Source organism: Phoenix dactylifera, chromosome 14 (genome assembly GCF_009389715.1).
Source record: "Phoenix dactylifera cultivar Barhee BC4 chromosome 14, palm_55x_up_171113_PBpolish2nd_filt_p, whole genome shotgun sequence".
Lineage (NCBI taxonomy): Eukaryota > Viridiplantae > Streptophyta > Magnoliopsida > Arecales > Arecaceae > Phoenix > Phoenix dactylifera.
Genome location: NC_052405.1, coordinates 1,666,825 through 1,687,290, shown reverse-complemented (window position 1 = coordinate 1,687,290; position 20,466 = coordinate 1,666,825). Strand labels below are relative to the sequence as shown.

Sequence of the window (20,466 nt, the reverse complement as noted above, 5' to 3'; positions counted from 1 at the left end):
TAGGATAAAAAACTAGACAAGCATAGTAGGGACCATAAAAATTATGATACAAAACTGTGATTAACATGCTAGGGATCACATCAGTATTTGACTTGCAATAGAATAAGAGTTAAACTTAAACTACTATAATTGTTATAGACAACTAAGCATGGGGACTTTGTCAGAGCATGACACTATTGCTACACTTTGTTCCAAAGCATATAGGCAACTAGCATAAATAAATAATATCTCTTTGTCTCAGTTCCAAAGAGAATATACTTCCTACTTTTACAGAAACCATGTATGATAAATAATATCAGAGAAAACTAAGACTAAAACCCCTAAAACAGAGCCAAAACTATAAGAAAATTGCACCATGCATGATTAAAGTAACCACATTCTATTTGTAGCCATAGAACAAGTGAAACCAGAACCGCGTCTCAAATCTGACCTCATTTATCAACAATAAGAAGGAAGACAATGATTTTGCTTGGCTTTAAGTGAATTCATAAGCTTATCTTTCAACAACATGACCAATAGGACAAGGACATGATGGAGGAATGGCCCGAGAAGGCACTTCTAGTTAGATTCCTCTTTTGTTTGCAGGAGATTTTGCTACTTTTGGATGGATTTTGCTTGGATTAGGATAGTGGGGTGCTATATCTTGATGTATTTTGTTCGGATTTGGACGGTAGGAGGAGAGAAAGATAAGTTTTAGATTTTTAACCTTGATACTGCTTTCGATGAGAAATAAGAATTTGTTGATTTTTTTTTTTACTAAAATGAATGTATTACACATTACGGATACAAATACAATCAAAAAAGTCAAAAAAAAAAAAAAAAGTTCCGAAGCATCGGTAGCTTTCTCTCTCTCACTTAAAGAGTATATCTAGAGTGATTGGCCACATATGAGGCCACTCAATCTGCTGTCCTGTTGGCCTCTCCATATATATCTTCGTATGCAGCCGGATATCTCTGAGCAACAGGGGTAGTCACCCACCCCACCCACGGATATTTTGGTCCTTTGATACCCATCAATCATCATTAAGGGCTTTGCTACCATCTAAATTGCGTCAGAAAAATAAGTTGACGGATTTGTTGCAAATTCTTAAACAAAAGGGGATTCATGTGAAAAATGTTGAAACTTTAGGGACCCACTTTTCCATAAATTCTAAAATCAGCGGGGGTCGGTCGCACTCCCACAGTCCGACGCCCCTTTCTTCTTGCTCTTTCTCCTTCTCCATCGTCGAGCTCGATCTCTCTCTGAAGCTGGTGGAGGGCAAAGGAAGAAGATGGCTTCGACGACGACGATTCTCCGGTCTCTATCGTCGGCGGCGGGCCGCCGGCTCCTATGCCTCTCGAGGGCGAGCTTTTCCTCTCTCTCCACCGGCGCCGGTGCCCGCAGCAGCAGCACCACCACTACCAGCATCTTTCGTCCATCCTCCGCCGTCAATCTCATATCAGGTTCCGATCCTATCTCTTCCTTCTTTTCCTTCTTTTCCTTCTTCTTCTTCTGTCCCCTCCTTAATTTCAAGAATTTCAAGAAAAGAAAAGAGATCGTCTTCTTGAAATCAATTATCTCGAACAGCTCCTTTATTTCTTTCTTTCTTTCCTTGAAAAAAAAAAGTTGGAGATTTGTACTTCTATTAACTGTAGGATCTGTAGATGGTGATTGTTATTTTCTTAGGGCTGAATTTTTTGGGTAAGTTTCCGGAGGAAGGGAGAAATTAATGGATATAGAAGAGAAGTTTAATCGTTTTCCGTTAATAGGAGGAGATCAGGGTTTTTCTTTTGATCAGATTTCTTAACGAAAATTTGATGTTATTGATTTCACAAAGGGGTTCTCGGATGGAAGGACTAGCGGACTTGGGTTCAGATTTGTGTAAGTATGACAATAATATACGTTTTTAAATTTTTCACTATAGGACAAATAGATGGTCAGCATTCCATGTTAGGTTTATAGAAGCGGGTGAAGCTTTTGCACAGATCAGAGTTTTTGGAACTGATGGGATGCCTAATGGACATAATGGTGCTCGTTCACCTGGCATGGGTGGTTTAACTGATCAGAGGAATAATGGCTACAAGCATGCCAAAAGAATGGAGGGAGAGCATCGTTTTGCCAATATACATGAAAAGATGTTTTAGAACAGCTAGACTTGAGGGCTTTCACCTGCAGAGGGAAATGATTCAGATTCAGTTAGAGTTGGGTGACAAGCGGTATTCCAAATAAATACTTGTCATAGCTCGTGTTGATTATGACTTCATGTGGTTTCATTTGCAAGTTCTGTCCAACTGGATGCATGATACTTTTTGAGAAATTCTAAATAAAAGATCTTTGCTGGTATGGCCTTCTTATTATCTACAGTTTTTGTTTAAATATGTGATGATTGTAGATTACTGCAACAGGTTCTCATTGCAATAGACAAGTTTTAGTGAATTTTTTGTTTAATTGAGGTGCATTACTATGTTTTGTTGTAGGCATATAACCCTTACACAAAGGAAAAGTTATTCCTTAGAGATCTAGTCCAGGATTCAAGGTGTAGATCAGATAAAATTTTACGTATTCAGAACCTTTATCATTAAAGGCTCAACAAGGGTGGATTAATAATTTTGGTCTTGTTTGTTGTTATCGTTAGTTGATGGATTCTATTGAGAGTTCTGAAAGTAAAGAGGATCATTGCTTAGATTATGTTTAACATTTACTTATTAATTGTCCTAGAATTTTTGTTCTATGTTTAATGTCTACTCATCTAGTTGCATCAAAAAAAATCATCCAAGTTCATGTGTGTTTTCAAGCAAAAGCTCATGGAGGGAAAATCTATTTTCTCTGGGCTCTATTTGATTGAGGCCAAGCTTTGTTGATTTCTTTTGGCAAGAGTTGGCAGACGCACATCTTGCAACCTTTGAGGATTCTAAATTGCAGTCCTCGATGCATATGGGCAAGATCAGGGATCAACTTTGGTTGGGCCCTTGTGACATATATGACCTAGCAAGGCTCGTACCTAGAGATATTCTTAGTTTGTACTTCTTTGCGCATGCATTGAGAGGTTTTCCCGCTGTAAACTTTAATAGTAATCCTTCCCATATAAAGGAAATCTTGCCTCTCTTTGCTTGATCTTTCTTGTATGTCCTTGATCTCTCTGAGTAATATGAAGGAAGATATGGCAATGATGTCCTAAACATTATTCTCTTCCTCTGGCAGGATACTTTTGATGCTGTTGAGGGCAAGCTTTTTGTCCCTCTCCACCTTGTTCCATAGCATCTTTCTCCACAGCCATTCCACTTGTCTATCCCCAATGTCTATATCGTGCTTGGTTCCTCCACTATTCTTTTCATTTGATTTTGAATAATGACAACAGTAGAATGATATGGAGGGTATACTAATAGGAAGACTTGAACAAATTGCTTAAACTTGAAGTTCAAGCATGTTCCTCATCTTTTTCAGTTGGGTGCACCTTCTCCAATCCTTCCTAATGGTTAATGTTAATTTGTCTTTTCATCTGTTGTTCCTTGAGTTAGTAGGTACTAATTATGTTACTTAGAATGAGAATCCTAGGAAGAAGGCTATGGGTTGGATATCGAAGACCCTATGAAGTTTGTATATAGATACAACATAAGGATAAGACACGAAACGGATACGTCGATACAACAAATCTTGGAAAAAGGAAGATAGGATACAGCTAGGTTATGTCAAGAAATATATATGCGTGTATATGTATATATGTATATATATACACACACATGCATACATGCATCTGCATAAATACATATGTATGCATATGAACAAAGCATTCATAAAGCATAGTAGGTTAGCAAAATAACAATGCACATACTTGTTGCAGTAGCATTAACTATTTCAAGCTTATCATTGAGTCATGCCTCCACATACTGTGATTCATACTTCATATTTTTAAATTAATATCATAGTTTACAAAATTGATCCTCCCTCTCATTTTGAAGCTATTGGGAAAGTATCTAAAGTGTATCTGGAAAGTATTTGGGGTGTCTCTTTAACTTTGGAAAATGGGATACTTAATACAAGTATTGGACTTGTATTCGAGAAGTATCCGATGAGTATCAGTATTTGATACAAATATGATACATACATGGCATGTGATTCGAACTTCCCATGCCTCCTAGCCAACACCATGTAATCAAGCTCAATGTGCATACCACTTTTGCTAGTGGTTGTAAATTGAGCAGGTTGATTGGTTTAATTACAACCCAACTCAAGTTGGACCATCCGAGCATTGATCCCTTACCTAAGCATTGTCTCGCTCCCAAAATTTCTACCTAAATAGAATTATTGTGGGTTTTAGGTTAGTTACGTCATTGTTGCTTCAAGTTATACTATTATAGGGTCCTTGATTATAATCCTGTAAGATTTTTGGTCTGTTAAAGATTTGGTTAGATTGAAGCTCTCTATAGAAATCTGCACTAGGTTTAGGTGAAACCATGTTTGAGGTCCAATCATAAAGAATCAAGTTTGGCTGCCTTGTTTAAGCCCTCATTGTGATCCCAATCCAACTAACAATTTGATTAACATTTTCTGGCCAAGACCAATGCTAGCCAAGTATATAATTCCAAACACACCAAATCATGAGCTGGGTTTGGTTGGGATTTGAGCTAACTTAACCCAAACTGGACACACATTGTCATCAGTTTTACAGTAGGTCCACAGTCTAAGGGTCTGTTTGATTGCAAGAAAAACACATGGTGACCTAGTCTTCTCTTGGAAAACCTTTTTGCCATTATTTGTTGTGCAATATAATTCGAACTATGAGGAATCATTTTCTTGTTTAATTGTTTTTTTTTAAAAAAATATCATTTCTTCTAGCAAATCAAACAAATGAAAAAAAAAACCAAAATCAAATGTAGTGCTTGGTTTTATCATTATATATATATATATTTTTATTACCGTTATGTTTGATAAATTTATACTTGATACTGGACGGTGACACTTCTTCTTTAAGAGCTTAAAAAGCAAATGGTCCTCATCTTCTTAGAATTGACAAATTTTACAATTGTCTAGATTTAACTGTACAACTTCTGGTTCCCCATTAATTGATGTCCACTTTGACTTCCACTCCATTGTGCCTTTTCTTTTTTCCCTTTCTATGGGCCACTTTGGTATACCTGTCAGTCTCATTTTGCAAGAGTCAAAAAGTGTATGACATTGATCAACTATCTTAAAAGATTGAATGTTTTATATTTGGAGGGTTATTTGGCATAAAACTGATAACCACTATCAAGCACCATATGGACCCACCATGTACACATTCATTGAAAGAACTCCAAGAAGAGCCTGTTCCATTGAAAGAAGTTGAGGAAGAGCATATTCCATCATAATTCTTCTCTTCCAAGAACTCGGTAGTAGAATCATCAAGATGAGCTGGGATATTAGGAGCATGATTTTCAATTTTCTTATCGAAACAAATAGAAGTGGCTACCCCCCCCCCCCCCCCCCCCCCCCCCCCAACACACACACACACACACACATGCTTTTAGAAATCTGAAAATAGAAAGGGAATGAGGTTTTTGCTTTCCTTTTCGGGAAAACAGGAAAATGATAATAATTGGAAATGCAGCCTAAATTTTCCAACAAATGTGAAAAATGGTTTTGAGTATCTCAAGTTTTATTATGAAACAAATAACTGAATAAAGGCTTTTCCAAGAAGTGACTGATATCCCAGACCTTTGTCTACTTCACCTTAAGTCCAGAACACAAGATCTTCTATACAGCTGCTGATAGGTCTAGATAGCCTTGTGCCAGTCATATTTCTGCAGTCAAACACAAGATCTTCTATATAGCTGATGATAGGTCTAGGTAGAATGCTGTAAAAAGGAAGAAAAAGAATTTACAATGTTGCCACCATTTGGAGGAAAATAGGCAGCCATATTTATTCCTTATCTTAACTAGTTATTGAAAATAATTATATAATCAGTATGGTTTATCTTCGTGATATTGCCTTTGGTAATCGCATAGTTGCAACTGTGATGTTGCAAATTCATTTATTCTACTAAATCTGAAGCAATCCTTGTTTTAACCTGATGTCTCTATCATTTTGCACATGGTTTGTAAAATATTATACATCATTAGATCACATTATACTGTTCGAAAATCTTTTGATTTGTCTAGTCAAATTTTGGTTCTAACTTGAAGCTTGTTTTCCTTGTGTGCAAGCAATCGCAGATTGCAGTTTTCCTTTCACATTAAACATTAGGCGTGTATTCTGTTCAAGTGTAAGCCAGTTGCCTGCTATAACTGATCCTGATAGAGAATCTGCATTCAAGGATTTAATGGCTATGAACTGGGAAGAAATTCCAGACTCTGTTGTCAATGAGACAAAGAAGGCACTTTCTAAAGCTACTGATGATAAGGATGGCCAAGAAGCTCTGGTAAATGTCTTTCGTGCTGCTGAGGCTTCAGTGGAGTTTGGTGGGGTTCTAGTTACCCTCAGAATGGCGCTTGATGATCTAAATGGATTAAGTGGTGAGGTCTGGGCATTTTCTCTGTTAGTTGTGTCGCTTTTGTGTTGGAAAAATGTGCCAATTTGCACCTTGCTGCTCTTTGGTTTTACCCTTCGGTATTTTAATTAGGGTTATCCTGCAGAATGTGGGACGCTTACCAGATTATATAGAGGATGCCATAAGAGCTGCTTATAAACGCTACATGGCATATCTGGATTCTTTTGGCCCTGGTGAAGCTTATTTGCGGAAAAAAGTTGAAACAGAGTTGGGAACAAAAATGATACACTTGAAGATGAGATGTAGTGGCATTGGTTCTGAGTGGGGAAAGGTAAAGTTGCCCTTTGGTATTGCATGATAAATAGCATATAGTTATATGAGATTGTACTTTGTGCTTTAAGTTCTTGAATTGTTCTTTTAACACAAATGCTTTTTTAAGCACCAAATTGCCACTTAGAGCAACAGGAAATTCTTCAGACATCATGCTTCTGTGACTAAGATAATAGTAGCACGCAACCTCCATGTGATCAGGAAGGTGACTGTAATCTTGTTGTTAATTATCTTATTCAGCAAGTCTTCACTGTTATGTTCCTCATTCTAGTGTCTGCCTTTAAGGAAGTGCATGTGCTGCTACTCTAATATGCTTGCCATTGATTTCCTATTCATCTGCAAAGAGAACCAAGGCTCATAACACTGTGGTCCTTGGAACTTCTATCTATATAGAAATTTATTCTCTATGTTCCAAGATATCATTTCTTTTTTTTTTTTTTTTTTTGTAGTTTATCATTTCTAATACACGTTTAGCTGCTTTTCAGTTCCATTTCTTTTCTTTTCCAGAGGGCAGGAGATACCAACTACTATGCCCATTTTAAGAGTTGGTTGCAAGGAATATATCTTATTTATTTTATAGTATACATTAAAAATTTTCAAACCCATTGTTTATGCAAAACAAGACCCTGTGATCTATGGGGTTTATTATTATCTTTATATTGGGCTGTTTTCTCGATGTGGGAACTGGGAGTGCGACATCTGTATACTCGAAAAAAAGAGAACTACTCAGGGTATGTGTTTACCAGGATCCCCTGATTAGTTCTTAAATTTTTTCCATTCCAAGATAGCTATCTGGAATTTCTGCATCTTTCAGACCATTCAGGTTTTGAACTTTTAACTTCATTTTTACTCCCACTATAGTACTGTAATGTAATTCTGAACCAATTGATCAGGAAAACAGCCTTTTGAAATGGATTAGTGGAGGATTTTTTATTATATGCTGAGCATATGATAATACCTGTGACTTGAATTCTTCTCTTTCCCCCTTTTTTGCTAAGACACCTGTAACTCGTATTCATCTCTTTCTTCATGTACTGCATGCTCCAATTTTGGTAACCTTCAGAGAAACATGCTTCTGGATAGTGATATATCATGGAAGATTTGTAGCTAGTTATAGGAAATGCTTGGTAAGGAACAGACCATGTTAAATTTTTACGTTTGGCTGCTTGGTTTTTTCATTCTGAATCTCTGATATATTGTTCAGATAAGGTTCAGGAGGATCAAAATGCATGTTTGCCTACTTTGTATCTTGACACTTGGACATAATACATAACCCATCACCTCAGGCTTATCTATTTTCATTTCCAGGTTACACTTCTTGGTACTTCTGGGCTTTCTGGGTCTTATGTGGAGCTTAGATCATGAGAAAGATGGTGGAAGGGTGGCCGGGCTTCTGTCTTGGCTATTAATGGATGTTTATGAACTATCTTATGAATGAGACAATTTGATCAGTTAAGTCTCAAGTTATACTTGCAAGTTCAGAAAAATGGTTTTATCAAAATAAATATGCCTTTTGCAGTTGTGAGTTGGGAATGCCTTTCCTTCTCGGCCCCAAAAGTTCATTTGACGGCATAAGGCTGCTGCCATTATTTTTGTCACAGCCATGTGATGGGATGTATGTGCCATGCTAACAGTGATACACAAGGCTTCTTATTAGTTGATCTTCTTTTGTTGCTAATGATAGATCACAATTTACTTTTGTAGTCTTTATCTGGGTTGGGGTTATCTTTCCAAATTTTTATTCTGTCTATCTAAAATACTCTTAATTTTGAGGCTAGCTGTTACTTGAAGGTATGCAGGCATGCATTGATGAAGTAAGAATTAAAATAAGTGTTTGTTTTGCCTATATTTTTGGAATATGTGATTTTCTTAAGCTGGCGGTGACCTTTGGTGCAATGGTAAGGTTGCTTTATTGTGATCTAGATGTTACGGTTTTCAAATATAGAAACAGTTTCTTTGCATGCAGAGGTAAGGTTTTGTACATTTGACTCTCTCCAAATCCAACAGTAGTGGAAGTTTTGTGCGCTGAATTGTTATTTTTTATGATTTCCTTGAGCTCTGGTTGGTAAGTGGGAACAATTTCATAGCTTTTTAAAATACGGCTGCATGATTTGCATGATTGCATGTGTGTTAAGTAGGTATAGATTTGTGACTTTAATCTTATATTCCATTTCTTCCGCATAATTACGGCATGACTCTTACAAATACATGCAATATCTTCTGTTTTTGTTGAGCTGGATTATTTTTCAAGAATGCTTGACCTTCTGGTTTAGATGGTGTATTATGAGTTTTATTCTACCATAATCCGCTTTTCACAGAATTAGGGAATATTTGAATTGAAGCATTCTTCCATCTATTAGTGGAAATTTTTGGGACAATAAAGTTATGTTTTTTTATGTTGAATATTCATAGTTATCTTTTCATTAGGCCTAGTTTGGAAACAGAACCTGATTGATCAATACTGTTCCAAAATGATCAATACTGTAGGGTGAAAACTTTGGAATAATCCTGTCTCAAGAGGGATGAAGAGGGTCAAAAGAGGAGAGTAATTTTTCCGAAATGATCAATATTGTTCTTGGTCATTTCTGATTGCCTTCTTTCCATCCATCTTCTTCACCTCCTCTTCACTCTGGTGGTCACAAGCACCCTGATTTGTGTTCCATCCAGATATTTCAAACCAGTGCTTCACCATTACTCCTTTTCACTGCTTGGTGGTCTGTTTAATCCAACCCTTGGGGCTTCTTTCTTGCCTTCTGCTTATCTGCTAGTGTTAAAGGTGTATGGTCACCAATCCTACAATAATGAATTTGTATTTCATAATTTATATTTTAATATATTACAAATAATATGTTATTTTGTGTATGCAATAGCTTAATATAAATAAAGCTATTGTAACTTCTTACCCTTATTAAAATATATATTTTTTGATCTTAATAATTAATATCTTCTTTTATTATAATGGCATTTCAATTATTCTCCAAAACAATCTATATTGCAAATAAAGGGAGAATCGTTGGTATTGCAGGGGAAAACTTGACCAAGCTGAGAGAATTTCACCTTTTTTTGTTACTTATCCTCAAATTTCATCCCAAACACTATTTTCTTATCCTCAAAATGCATCCAAGTAAAACAAAAAAAGCATAATTAATCATTACGTGGAATAAAATATCTAATATTAAACAAAAATGAGGATGATTTCCTGCCAACCTTATCCTTTTTTAACCCCATCATAGAGATAAAAACCTATTTGTATCAAAAATTTTAATTGTCTTTCCAGACTGGACCTTAAGCGTATTAGTAAAGAGATGAATCATGAGGCTTCTGTACACAAAGCATTGGGCCTGTCATGACTTCTGTGATTCCTTCTCCCCTGCTGAGTAATGATGCATCGGTTCTTATATCCAGACCAGCCGACACGCTACCTTTTCTGGGTGCATGATAGCTGGGGAATGTAAAGTGTGCTCCAACTCCATGCAGCAACTTCCTTATCCTCTGGAGATTCCTTCTTCAAATATACCGTCGTATGTATCTTATACTGATAATTCTCAAAAATTTCAATAATAACAATAAAAACCACCCTTTCTGGAAAGCTTATTATAACTTGTCATGGATAGCGAGCAACTTACACTGCTGCTTGACAAAGCATATCTCAGTTTTACGCCTAGCACAACAAGTGAAGCGATTCACCAGGGCTTCACCATCTTTAAGCCATGTTATCAATCAATACTTGTATCCATGAAATATGAATGCATCTTAAGCTCAGCAAAGATCCGACGGGGCGACAAGCTATGTTATAGATTCTACTGATTGGGTTAATTGCTAGTCTTTTGTTCCTGACTAATGCAGATGTTAGATGATCTTCTGAATCTAAGCAGGAGTTTGGGAGATCAGCAACAACCTACAGTTTGATCCTGTTTCACATCATGTGATAGGCTTATGCTTAGCATGCTCTTCAACATGATTATAGTCCTCCATTTATTCGATCATCATGTGCAAACAGGTTAAACCACTCTCTCTCTCTCTCTCTCTCTCTATATGTGCTTTCTAAGGCCGACATGCCATTAAAGCCGATGGATGGCTCTAGTCATGCAGACATGTTCATCCAAGCAATCAGCAATCTCTTGCTGCAGGAAGAACAAAGTTCATATGATGCGAAAACAAAAAAATGATAGGTTCTTGTATTTTCATAGAAATAAATTGTACATTTTTTTCAATTTACAACATTCACTTGTATATCATGCTCTCCTGAATATCTTATGGAGGACAACTAGAATCACCAACTAAAAGAGTGGCACATCCACGAGATGATTCATATAGGAAATAAGATTTCTGCACACACACAAGCATAGCCTCTTCTCATTCTCATTTATAAACTAGTAGATTCTCTTCTCGTTTTGGCGAAAATCTATCCTATGTTCATCAGCATAGGACGTCTGAGGAGGAAAGGGATATGTGCCAGAGGCCCAGATAGCTAACTATTTTTTCTTTCTGCTTTTTGACTTCAAGGAGGTGGTGGCAGAAATGGCAAAGCCGGTGCAGCGACTACATCTAATGCAGACTTGACCAACCCCACCTGCCTCAAGAAGAGTGACCATTTGTCTAACAAAGCTTTTCAAAGTCACCCAGCCATTGAAATCTCCATATATCAATGAGTAATTAAGGTGACAGGGCCCCCCCATCTCAGACTTCGGAAGCTTGGAAGAACAAACACTTATTAAGCACATGAAAGCTAAACCAATCTCTCTCTTTGTGATAGAAAAGCAACCAACAAGTCTTCATGAGCGGCATTTGTCACCGACCTCGAGGAATAGGGCTTTCACGTGGTGACGAGTTCGAAGAAGTTTTCAGCGAAAGGTTTAGACCTTCAATAGTCGGCAACATTATTACTTTCTGGAAGTGGCAATTTTTGTTGGATGTTTGGTGCTCGTGATTTAATATGACATGGAAGAATAACATTAACTCTTAAGAAATCGGAAAACATAAGTACATGTGGTTGGTCTTTTCCTGTTGCAGTAGTACTTACGAGCAGGCTTATAGCTTATGGAAATGAAAGAGCACAGTGATGATGTAAATAAACCTGTAGCACTCCTAATAACTTCAGAAAATAGCAATAACAATGAATGATTCTTTGGATTATTTGACCTGCCGAGATTGCGGAAATTAAAGCTTGAAATTGAAGGGAGAACTCCCAAGACAAGCTAGCTACTTTGAACAAAACTAACAGGTGCACATGGATACGTATATATGGACATTTTCAAACTGTGGACACTATTTATGGGTTGTTTGAAAGAATAGTTAATACAGCATAACCATTGTCCTGCTCGGAATAAAACTCTCACTACGCTGATAGCTATATAAAGTCGGGTATAATGTATCTCAATTTGTTTGCGACTAAAACCTGGTTGGAATAAAAGATACTGTTGATATTTGTTTGAGATGGATGTTAAGGCAACAGGAAGCCTAAATAGGCGAGAGAAGTGGAAGAAAATTAATAATAACGGTCATGGAAATGTACTTTCCTTGGTAAATAAAGCAAATGTGATGATGAATGAAAACAATCTCACCATCAAACTTCTTGAAAGAAATTAGAGTATTCTGATGAGTATTTATTGACATAAGGCCACTTGCCGAGAGCGATGGGGTGAGACCAAACCCCGTGCAACGACCAAACCAACACCTTCTGCATGATCTGGTACGTGGATCTATCTATATCTTACATTTTGAATTATCTTTTATGTTCAATCCTCAATTCTCTACTTTTCTTACATTTTTCTTGTGAAAAAAGATGGGACGTACTCCTAACTTGTGTACTTTCTTCTGTAGAAGTTCTGAATCTTTCAGCCTAGTTGAATTATTCCAAGATGCTGAACTAGTGACTATGAATGGAAGTGCCATCACCTACTTTTTTACCTTGGCAATTTACAAAGAAAATCCCTATATTCCATCCCCTCGTTTGACCTCTGACTCCTCTAAAAAAGAGGATATAACATGCAAAAGAATAAAGCACATCCCTATATTTTTTTTGTAGGCACTATCCAAAGGTGTAGGATTTTATGTACGTACGTAGTTACCACCCCTAACATGCGTCCATGCCCCTACGCTGCAAACATAGAAGAATGGCTGCAAAATCTGGAGCCTGCCAAGGATCAGATCACCCTACATCTAATCCATCAATCAACTCAAATCCGTCAGTCTACCTACCCGGACCGTCATCACGAAACATAAGCTGTGCATCAAGTTTTAAGTGAGACATGACTACTTTTGAGAAAAAGAAAAAAGAGTTGAAGGAAAATACCGTATACCAACTCTCAAGCTCCCACAAAATAAGCACCATGATCAGACCCACCTCCTAACCACTCTGAAAGCTCATAGCACAAGAGAAAAAGAAAAGGAAAATGGATATCTATAGCTTTCTTCTTGCATAAAATACGAAGGGATTAAATACCCCATCCTAACATTAATATTGTCTCTCGAGAAAAGAAGCCATGTATCAATCTCGTCTACATATATATTTTCTTGCAAAACCCTAACATCAAACTATATATATATATATAGATATAAGGTAGAGAAATATTAAAAAAGAAAAATTCAACTTTGAGCTGGCCAATCCGGAGGCTGGCAGGTCTTCCCAAGATCACTCAGTCCATCTCTCTCTCTCTCTGACTGAGGCAAGGTAATCATCCCTTCGTGATCAAAAGGCTGTTAAGAGATTCAGAGAGAGAGAGAAAGAGAGAGACTTCTGAAAGACTGTGTCCAAAAGTAGAAGGAAATAAAGAATGTATCCCAAAAGAAAATTAAAAGAACCCAACCATGTACATTAACTTCCGATAGCTTCAGCTTCCTTCAAGGTGATCTGCGGCTCTCGAGGCCAATGGAGTTGTGATGCTTCGACGGTCCCGAAGGCGGTATCGACACCCCCTTCGGCAAAAAACCAAAGTAGAAGCCCGAATTCCTCCTCAGGATTGGCCTCTCGTCGAAGGCTTGCAGGTTCCTAGTCCCATGACAACACGACACCAATAGAAGCAGCAGCAGCAACAGCAACAACCTAACTACTAGAGCTGAGCCCCTTGTGAGATGACCCATTTGGCCCGACCAAGAGAAAAAGGAGAGGCAAGGGAGTCCAAACTCTAACAGATGGTAGTAAAGAGGTGAAGAGGAAGAGAGACAAGATATGGTGGGAGAGAAGAGCTTGAATTCTAACCAAAAGAAATGGCAAAGGATAGGGTGAGGGGAAGATAGGTGAGTTTAAGTATGGATACGGGCAATCATTAAATATATATAGTATGGGGGGCATGGGGGGTGTAATTTAATGGAGGGTGGAATGGGATTGGCCAGCTGCTAGCTTTAGCTTAGCTTCTTGCAGTGTTGTCTAATGTTCACGAAGTGGTGGTGGGGTTGGGTTGTTAGTAGAAAGGGTTGAACGGATTCTTGGGAGGTGAGGTGGGGAGAGGGCTTTAGAAAAGAATGGAAGAGGGGAGGGAGGTAAAAGGAGAAGGCAAAAGCGTTTGGAAAAAAAGAGAGAGGAAGCGTTCTGTCCACCGGTTAGGTGAGAGAGTGGGGCCACAACAATTGAATTGCCGACTGAGGAATTGGAACCCCCGAGCAGGACGCCCGGTCTCTTGGGTTTCGGTGATGGGTGCTTTGATGTGATGCTCTCGCGCTCTCTCTCTCTCTCTCTCTCGTATGTTACATGGGAATGGCATAGAGAAGTTTAATGCCTGGGTGTGATATTCCCTTTCTTTCTATGTGTAAGTATGGATGGTTGTGTCGTATATTATTTGCATTACGTGCTCACCTAAAATTTTCAAAGCTATGGGCCCGCAGGTAGGCCTCCGAGCACTACAATTAAAAGACCACCTTAGTTGTGGACGCTATAGAAAGATTTTGGAGTTGGAAATAGCTTAAGATGAAACTTAGTGAGCTAATCTTAAATAAGGGCAGGACTCCCACCACTATAGAATTTAGAAAGATAAGATGTATGCAACCTTAACTCTGAATATAGAGGGACTTTTTAGACCTTTAGGTTATCCATAAAGTAAATTTTGCTGTTGAGCCGAGGATCACCTTCCATGAATTAATCTCAAATAACATGTGTTGCATTACCTTGAATGATGCTTAAAAAAAGATGGAGAAATGGAGCTAATCTAAATGCCTCTAGGATATATAGATGTTACTCCGGCAGAATATGCTTTTTGTTTTTTCTTTTCAATGACCCAAATAGCCACGTGGCAGTATGTTATTGGCCCGGTATGTCGCTGAGCTAGTATATTGGTCTTAGGATATAATTATATTAAAACCAAAAGTAGGATAGGATACATTGAGTGCTATAAATTATAATTCAAGTTGGTTTACGTACAGAACACTCCATGTCTATATTGAACACCTTTTTTTTCCGCAATCAAATATTTTCCGAGTCAATCCTTTAATTTTATCTCGAGTAACAGCAAACTAGTCAAGCCTCATGGCCCATGCCTGGTCCACTCCGGAGATATTGGTAAGGTCAGCTTAATAATTATTGTTCCATTTCTTCATCTTACCACTTAAACAATTCATTAGATCCTCCGGACCCTACAAGAAATGCAGGATGATACGTTGCCACAGTAGGGATACATTAAGCACACTAATGTACTTAAGAGGGCAGCATGTTACCCCTATGCGAAATTTCGTGTGGAATGGGTAAAAGGTAGGGAGGTGAAGAAGTTGGTACTCTGAGGAAAGGACGAGATTTGCTTACTTTGGCGGATTGCTAGTCCTTTGTCCAGGGTAGTGTAGAATAATAGCCACCAAAGAAAGGAAGCAAGCTTCACATTTAATATTTTTTGTGGGGACTAAGGAGGTGGGGCTCAATGTCTCCAATCATAGTGCATGCATGGTCTCCTGACTCGTGCAATATATGGTTATTAAGCTATGTATTTAAAGAAGCTAGCAAAACTACATATTAGGTGGCCACTTACGTGGCTAACCATGCCGATAGCACTCTGTGGGCAGAGGATAGGAAGCTGCCTCGAGAGTTCTTTGATATTTTGTTTTCTAATTTTATTGGATGCATCCGTTTACATGTTGTGTGAATCACCCGGTCTATTAAAAAAAAAAAAAGAAAGAAAGAAAAAAAGCTTTTCATATTTAATATTTTTTGTGGGGACTAAGGAGGTGGAGCTCAATGTCTCCAATCACAGTGCATGGTCTCTTGACTCGTGCCATATATGGTTATTAAGCTATGTATTTAAAGAAGCCAGCGAGACTGTAGATTAGGTGGTCACTTACGTGGCTAACCATGCTGATAGCACTCTGTGGGCAGAGGATAGGAAGCTGCCTCGAGAGCTCTTTGATATTTTGTTTTCTAATTTTATTGGATGCATCCGTATACATGTTGTGTGAATCACCCGGTCTAATAACAAAAAAAAAGAAAAAAAAAAAAGAGAAAAAGAAAGAAAGAAAGAAAGAAAGCTTTTCATATTTAATATTTTTTGTGGGGACTAAGGAGGTGGGGCTCAATGTCTGCAATCATGGTGCATGGTCTCCTGACTCGTGCCATGGTTATTAAGCCTTGGCCCGCCACCTCCCAGATCTTTGTCCGGACAATTCGAGTGTTATGGGGGGTGTTTTTCGTGTCGGATAACGGATGTTTCGTCCTCTCTCTGCCAAAAAAAAAAAAATTTCTGATGCTTCCTCCTCCCCATGTTTTAGTGGTAAACAACTGCTCGCTAGTTGCAGTCATTGGACCGCCATGCTTTTGCTCTTTGAAAAAGCATGTTGTCACCTTACTTTGTTCCAGATTTTATTAGCATCCTTTTTCTTAACAAAAGGTGGAATTGTTTCTGGCTTATGCTGACAAGCTCGCATGTTGGAGTATGATACTTTTTTATTGGTTGGAGTCAGCAATGATTAATTCTACGTGAAGCATTCATGGGATCCAAAACAAAAGAATGCAATGCTTATGGGGTCTAATTTTGAACCTAACCCATGAGAATACTTGGATCTTAATCTAAATGTGGATATGCATTGGAATTTGGTTTCACTACCGACTCCTTTGTTTCTTCAGAAAAGTGTTATTATATCTCCTCAGCGTGTGCATATTTTTTTCGTAAAATTAGTTGCGACTAAATAATGTTCAAATCTAGCCTCTTCAAGCCAAAAAATTTTGTATGACTGTATCTTACTGGGTCCTACCGGAGAAAGAAAATTACAGGACAAAGAAAATTATGCGAAATTATTTGTATGAGTTATAGAATATATGATATTGCTGATACTGCTCCGTAGGTTCCCATGGCAACGTAATAAATCAACCTAGTTATGGTCATGGTTATTCATCAGAAAGGAAAAAAAAAAAGAAAACCTTGTCATGGTTATGAAGAAGCTTAATTAGGCTGTAAGAAGAGGAAGTTGTCGATACAACCTGACAATAAAGAAAAAAAATCATTAGAACGTAAAAGATAACAACTTAGTGAAGGCTTGTCGTTCGTGATTAGATCTACTGAATATACAAACAATATATGATGCCAAAAATTATATAAAGTAGAGTATGGAACATAAGAGGCACGAAAGGGCTTCCAACTCCTTTACCCCACTAATGTAAGAATAAATTACTCCACCATGTGGGTGTTGTAGTTTATTCCGGAGTAATAAAGGATAGGACTAAGTTAAAACCATGTGCTTTAAATTAACTTATTTCTGCTTCCAAATGCAGCTAGCATTAAAGACCTATTTTAGATATGATTTACCATCTCTAGACTATTTACACACTAAAAAATATATGATTTGAAGATTCTTAGCCTATGCATGAAGTGATTAATTTTTCTATATTATTCAAACTGTCTAGTTTTAGATCATTTGATACATAAGTTAGAGTTTCTAAATCACATGATTTCTTGTGTGTAAGTAATTTAAAAATAATAGATCATATCCAACCGCTCGGATTATCGATGTGGGATCTCTATCATCTAATTCAGAAAAGATATAACACTATAGAAGTTACACGAGATGTAAGTTGAACTTGACTCATGTTATGAATATCAAACATATAATCAACAATAAAACATAAAGTAATAATGGCCTGAAACCATTTCTCGAGGGGACAAGCCGGGGGATGCAGACAGGTAATCCAACATGTGGATTGGTAAAAAATTGAATCATTTAAACCATGATCATAAGCAAATGTGTAAATATATTCCTTAAAGAATAGCAGATATAGAGAGTGTTGTTGTCGAGATCTATCTATCCTTGTCGGTGTCCTCTAGATCCCATCTAAAGAAAACCTTTATGCTCTGTTTATTTTACCCTACAAAGACAGAGACAACTTAGGATGGAGTACCATCTTTTTCCGTAGAGTATCCCTGGTAGTTATTCATGTATCAGAGGATATCTATATCATCCACTACGCCTACACCTGAGAGCTATATATTACTTGAATATTCTTTCAGTAAGAGCTCCTCTCTTTGTCTACCATAGCAAATTAGGTAGATGCTAAGGATAGGATTGATACCAGTTCAAACTTTAGCTAACCTAGAACTCCTAGGACCTACCCTATCACATTATCTAAGATATACAGCGCAGCATTAACAAATGAAGAGTAATGAAAATAGAATGCTCTAATGCATGAAGCAGCTCTATTTTGAGAGCCATGTTAAAGTCATAAGCTCAGGGGCCCAGCAAAACAATTGGTTTCTTCAGAGCCATAACCAAGAAGCTATTCTAATTCACATCTCTGAGAGAGAAGGGAAAATAGCAAAATCTAATGAAAAGAAGAGCAGGATGTCACCTTCAAACCAGAACAGCTTGCACTAATATGATGGCAGCTGGATTGCACCACCTATTTGAATCAAAATATATATAGATTGACACCTGACATAGCGTGTGTGACGCAAATGAGGCCCATCTTTTGTTTCTTAATCACCGACTTCATTCTTGGGGTACTACATATGTATATATATATTCTGAAAAAGTAACCCTTGGACATATGTTGTAGCAAATGAAATGGTGGAGCATTTGATACAACGAAGAGATCAGGTTCACGAAAAATGGCTAATATGGACTTGGTAGTCCTGGTAGCCAATTGGCCCGTTTGAGCCACCTCTAGCAGCTGTGTATACTAAATGCAAAACTAATAAGGCATAAGAAAGCTCTTGTTGTAAAAGCTTACAGACAATAAATTCAAAGAATCTATCTTATAGAAAATCAGGTTTTATGAAGCAACCATCTTCGACAGGTTGATCCTTTAAGATTCAGAGGTTAATCACTTACTGACAAGAAAATTGTCGATGAAATGTACGTAAGCATAATTATTTAACTTATTTAATTTGTTTCAACCCATTGTAAATCTGATTAGATTATCTGTTTAATAAAATAGTTAAGTTTGGATCCGGGTTGGGAGATTTTTGATCTATATTGTATCCCCATCCGCCCAGTATCTAGTCCGACTTGACCTGGCTGTGAACAAGCATTACTCAAACATTAATATATGAACATTTGGTCATCTCTAGGAGTCATAGCACTTTCATTTCAAGTCTTCAAGAAACTTTATTGCCAGCACAAAACCAAAAGCAAGTTCTGGGCCACGATGAGCAGAACAAAATTGCCCATTTGGATATGGGGCCAAACTTTTGTAGGGGCCAGGCCCAAGCTCAACCATTTTTTTTCCCTTCTTCAGATGCAACATGGACTAAAGCCTATTTGGAAAGAATTTTAGGGTATATCTTTAGTGGACTTAGGTCAGGCCTCCAATTCATACTTTACTAGATTTCTATAACCTAACCTGGCACAGGGCAGCTATAGACTACATGAGACCAATGCCATTTAAGCCCATTTACCTTTCGATGAAGACGAGCAGTCTCTGAAGAAATTAGTATATTGTCTAACCAAAGTGAAAGTATTATATTTACCATGCAACAACCATTTATCCTCATTACATGAATATTTTAACAGAGACAACTACAATTATGCCACCAAATTAAAAGTAGTCGTAATTAATTTCATGGTGTACCAATTTTCATCCAATACCCTACCCACAATTTCAACCACCACACTGCAAACTTGACATTTGGGCCGGAAGACATGATGATTGAATCCCCAAAGAAAGGAATCCAAACCAAGGGTGGAGCAATGGATATGTTGTAAAAGTCCCACTCTACCTATCTATAATAATGAATGTTACATATCTATTATAGTATTTATATGATATTAATATCATGATGGTGTAAGCTCAATTCAGTAGTACAATATTTAAAAATGTTTTAACCATGCTGATACAACAATAAAAAGTTAAATTTGCAGTGGTTTGAAGAAAATTTTTAACATATCTATATCATAATAAGAAAAATTTATCAAACTATCAAATTTTAATGACCATGTTCTTCTTCTTCTTGATATTATTTACTAAAAAGAAAGGATTAATTTCTCAATTTGTTAGGATATTAAATCACTAATCAAACACAAAGCAAAATCTATTTCAGAATATTTAGTTTAATATTACTATTATATTATGACCAAAATTGAAACAGACACTCTTCACAATTCCAACAAATATTACTAGATAACAGTAGACAAAATAAGAGAGAAAAAAAGAAACTTGATATTTATGAATTGACTATAAGATAATAGCATGTCCGATTGAAACAAGAAACAGAATAAAGATGATCACGTAACCTATATCTTCTACGAACCCAAGAATGAGGATCATGTAAAGTCTATATG

General features: G+C 37.2%; 1 protein-coding gene across 2 annotated transcripts; it reads left to right on the top strand.

Moving 5' to 3' along the window:
- The first annotated feature begins 1,162 nt into the window (after positions 1–1,162).
- LOC103714299 (succinate dehydrogenase subunit 5, mitochondrial-like) lies at positions 1,163–8,623 on the top strand. 2 transcript variants are annotated; one of them, XM_039133262.1, is made up of 4 exons: positions 1,163–1,443; positions 6,164–6,477; positions 6,593–6,778; positions 8,086–8,623. In XM_039133262.1, exons 1-4 carry the CDS (start codon positions 1,272–1,274, stop codon positions 8,140–8,142), a joined length of 729 nt encoding a protein of 242 aa, XP_038989190.1. In that variant the 5' UTR covers positions 1,163–1,271; the 3' UTR covers positions 8,143–8,623. The 2 variants fall into 2 exon arrangements, with proteins under 2 accessions (XP_038989190.1, XP_008799725.2); XM_008801503.3 differs by having other exon boundaries at positions 1,164–1,443; positions 6,173–6,477.
- Positions 8,624–20,466: the final 11,843 nt, after the last annotated feature.

Bases quoted from the DNA above. Each gene is read 5' to 3' on its own strand.
- LOC103714299 (XM_039133262.1), top strand. From the start codon at position 1,272: ATGGCTTCGACGACGACGATTCTCCGGTCTCTATCGTCGGCGGCGGGC. The intron at 6,478-6,592 runs GTCTGGGCATTT...GTTATCCTGCAG, and splicing joins TAAATGGATTAAGTGGTGAG to AATGTGGGACGCTTACCAGA. The intron at 6,779-8,085 runs GTAAAGTTGCCC...TTTCATTTCCAG, and splicing joins TTGGTTCTGAGTGGGGAAAG to GTTACACTTCTTGGTACTTC.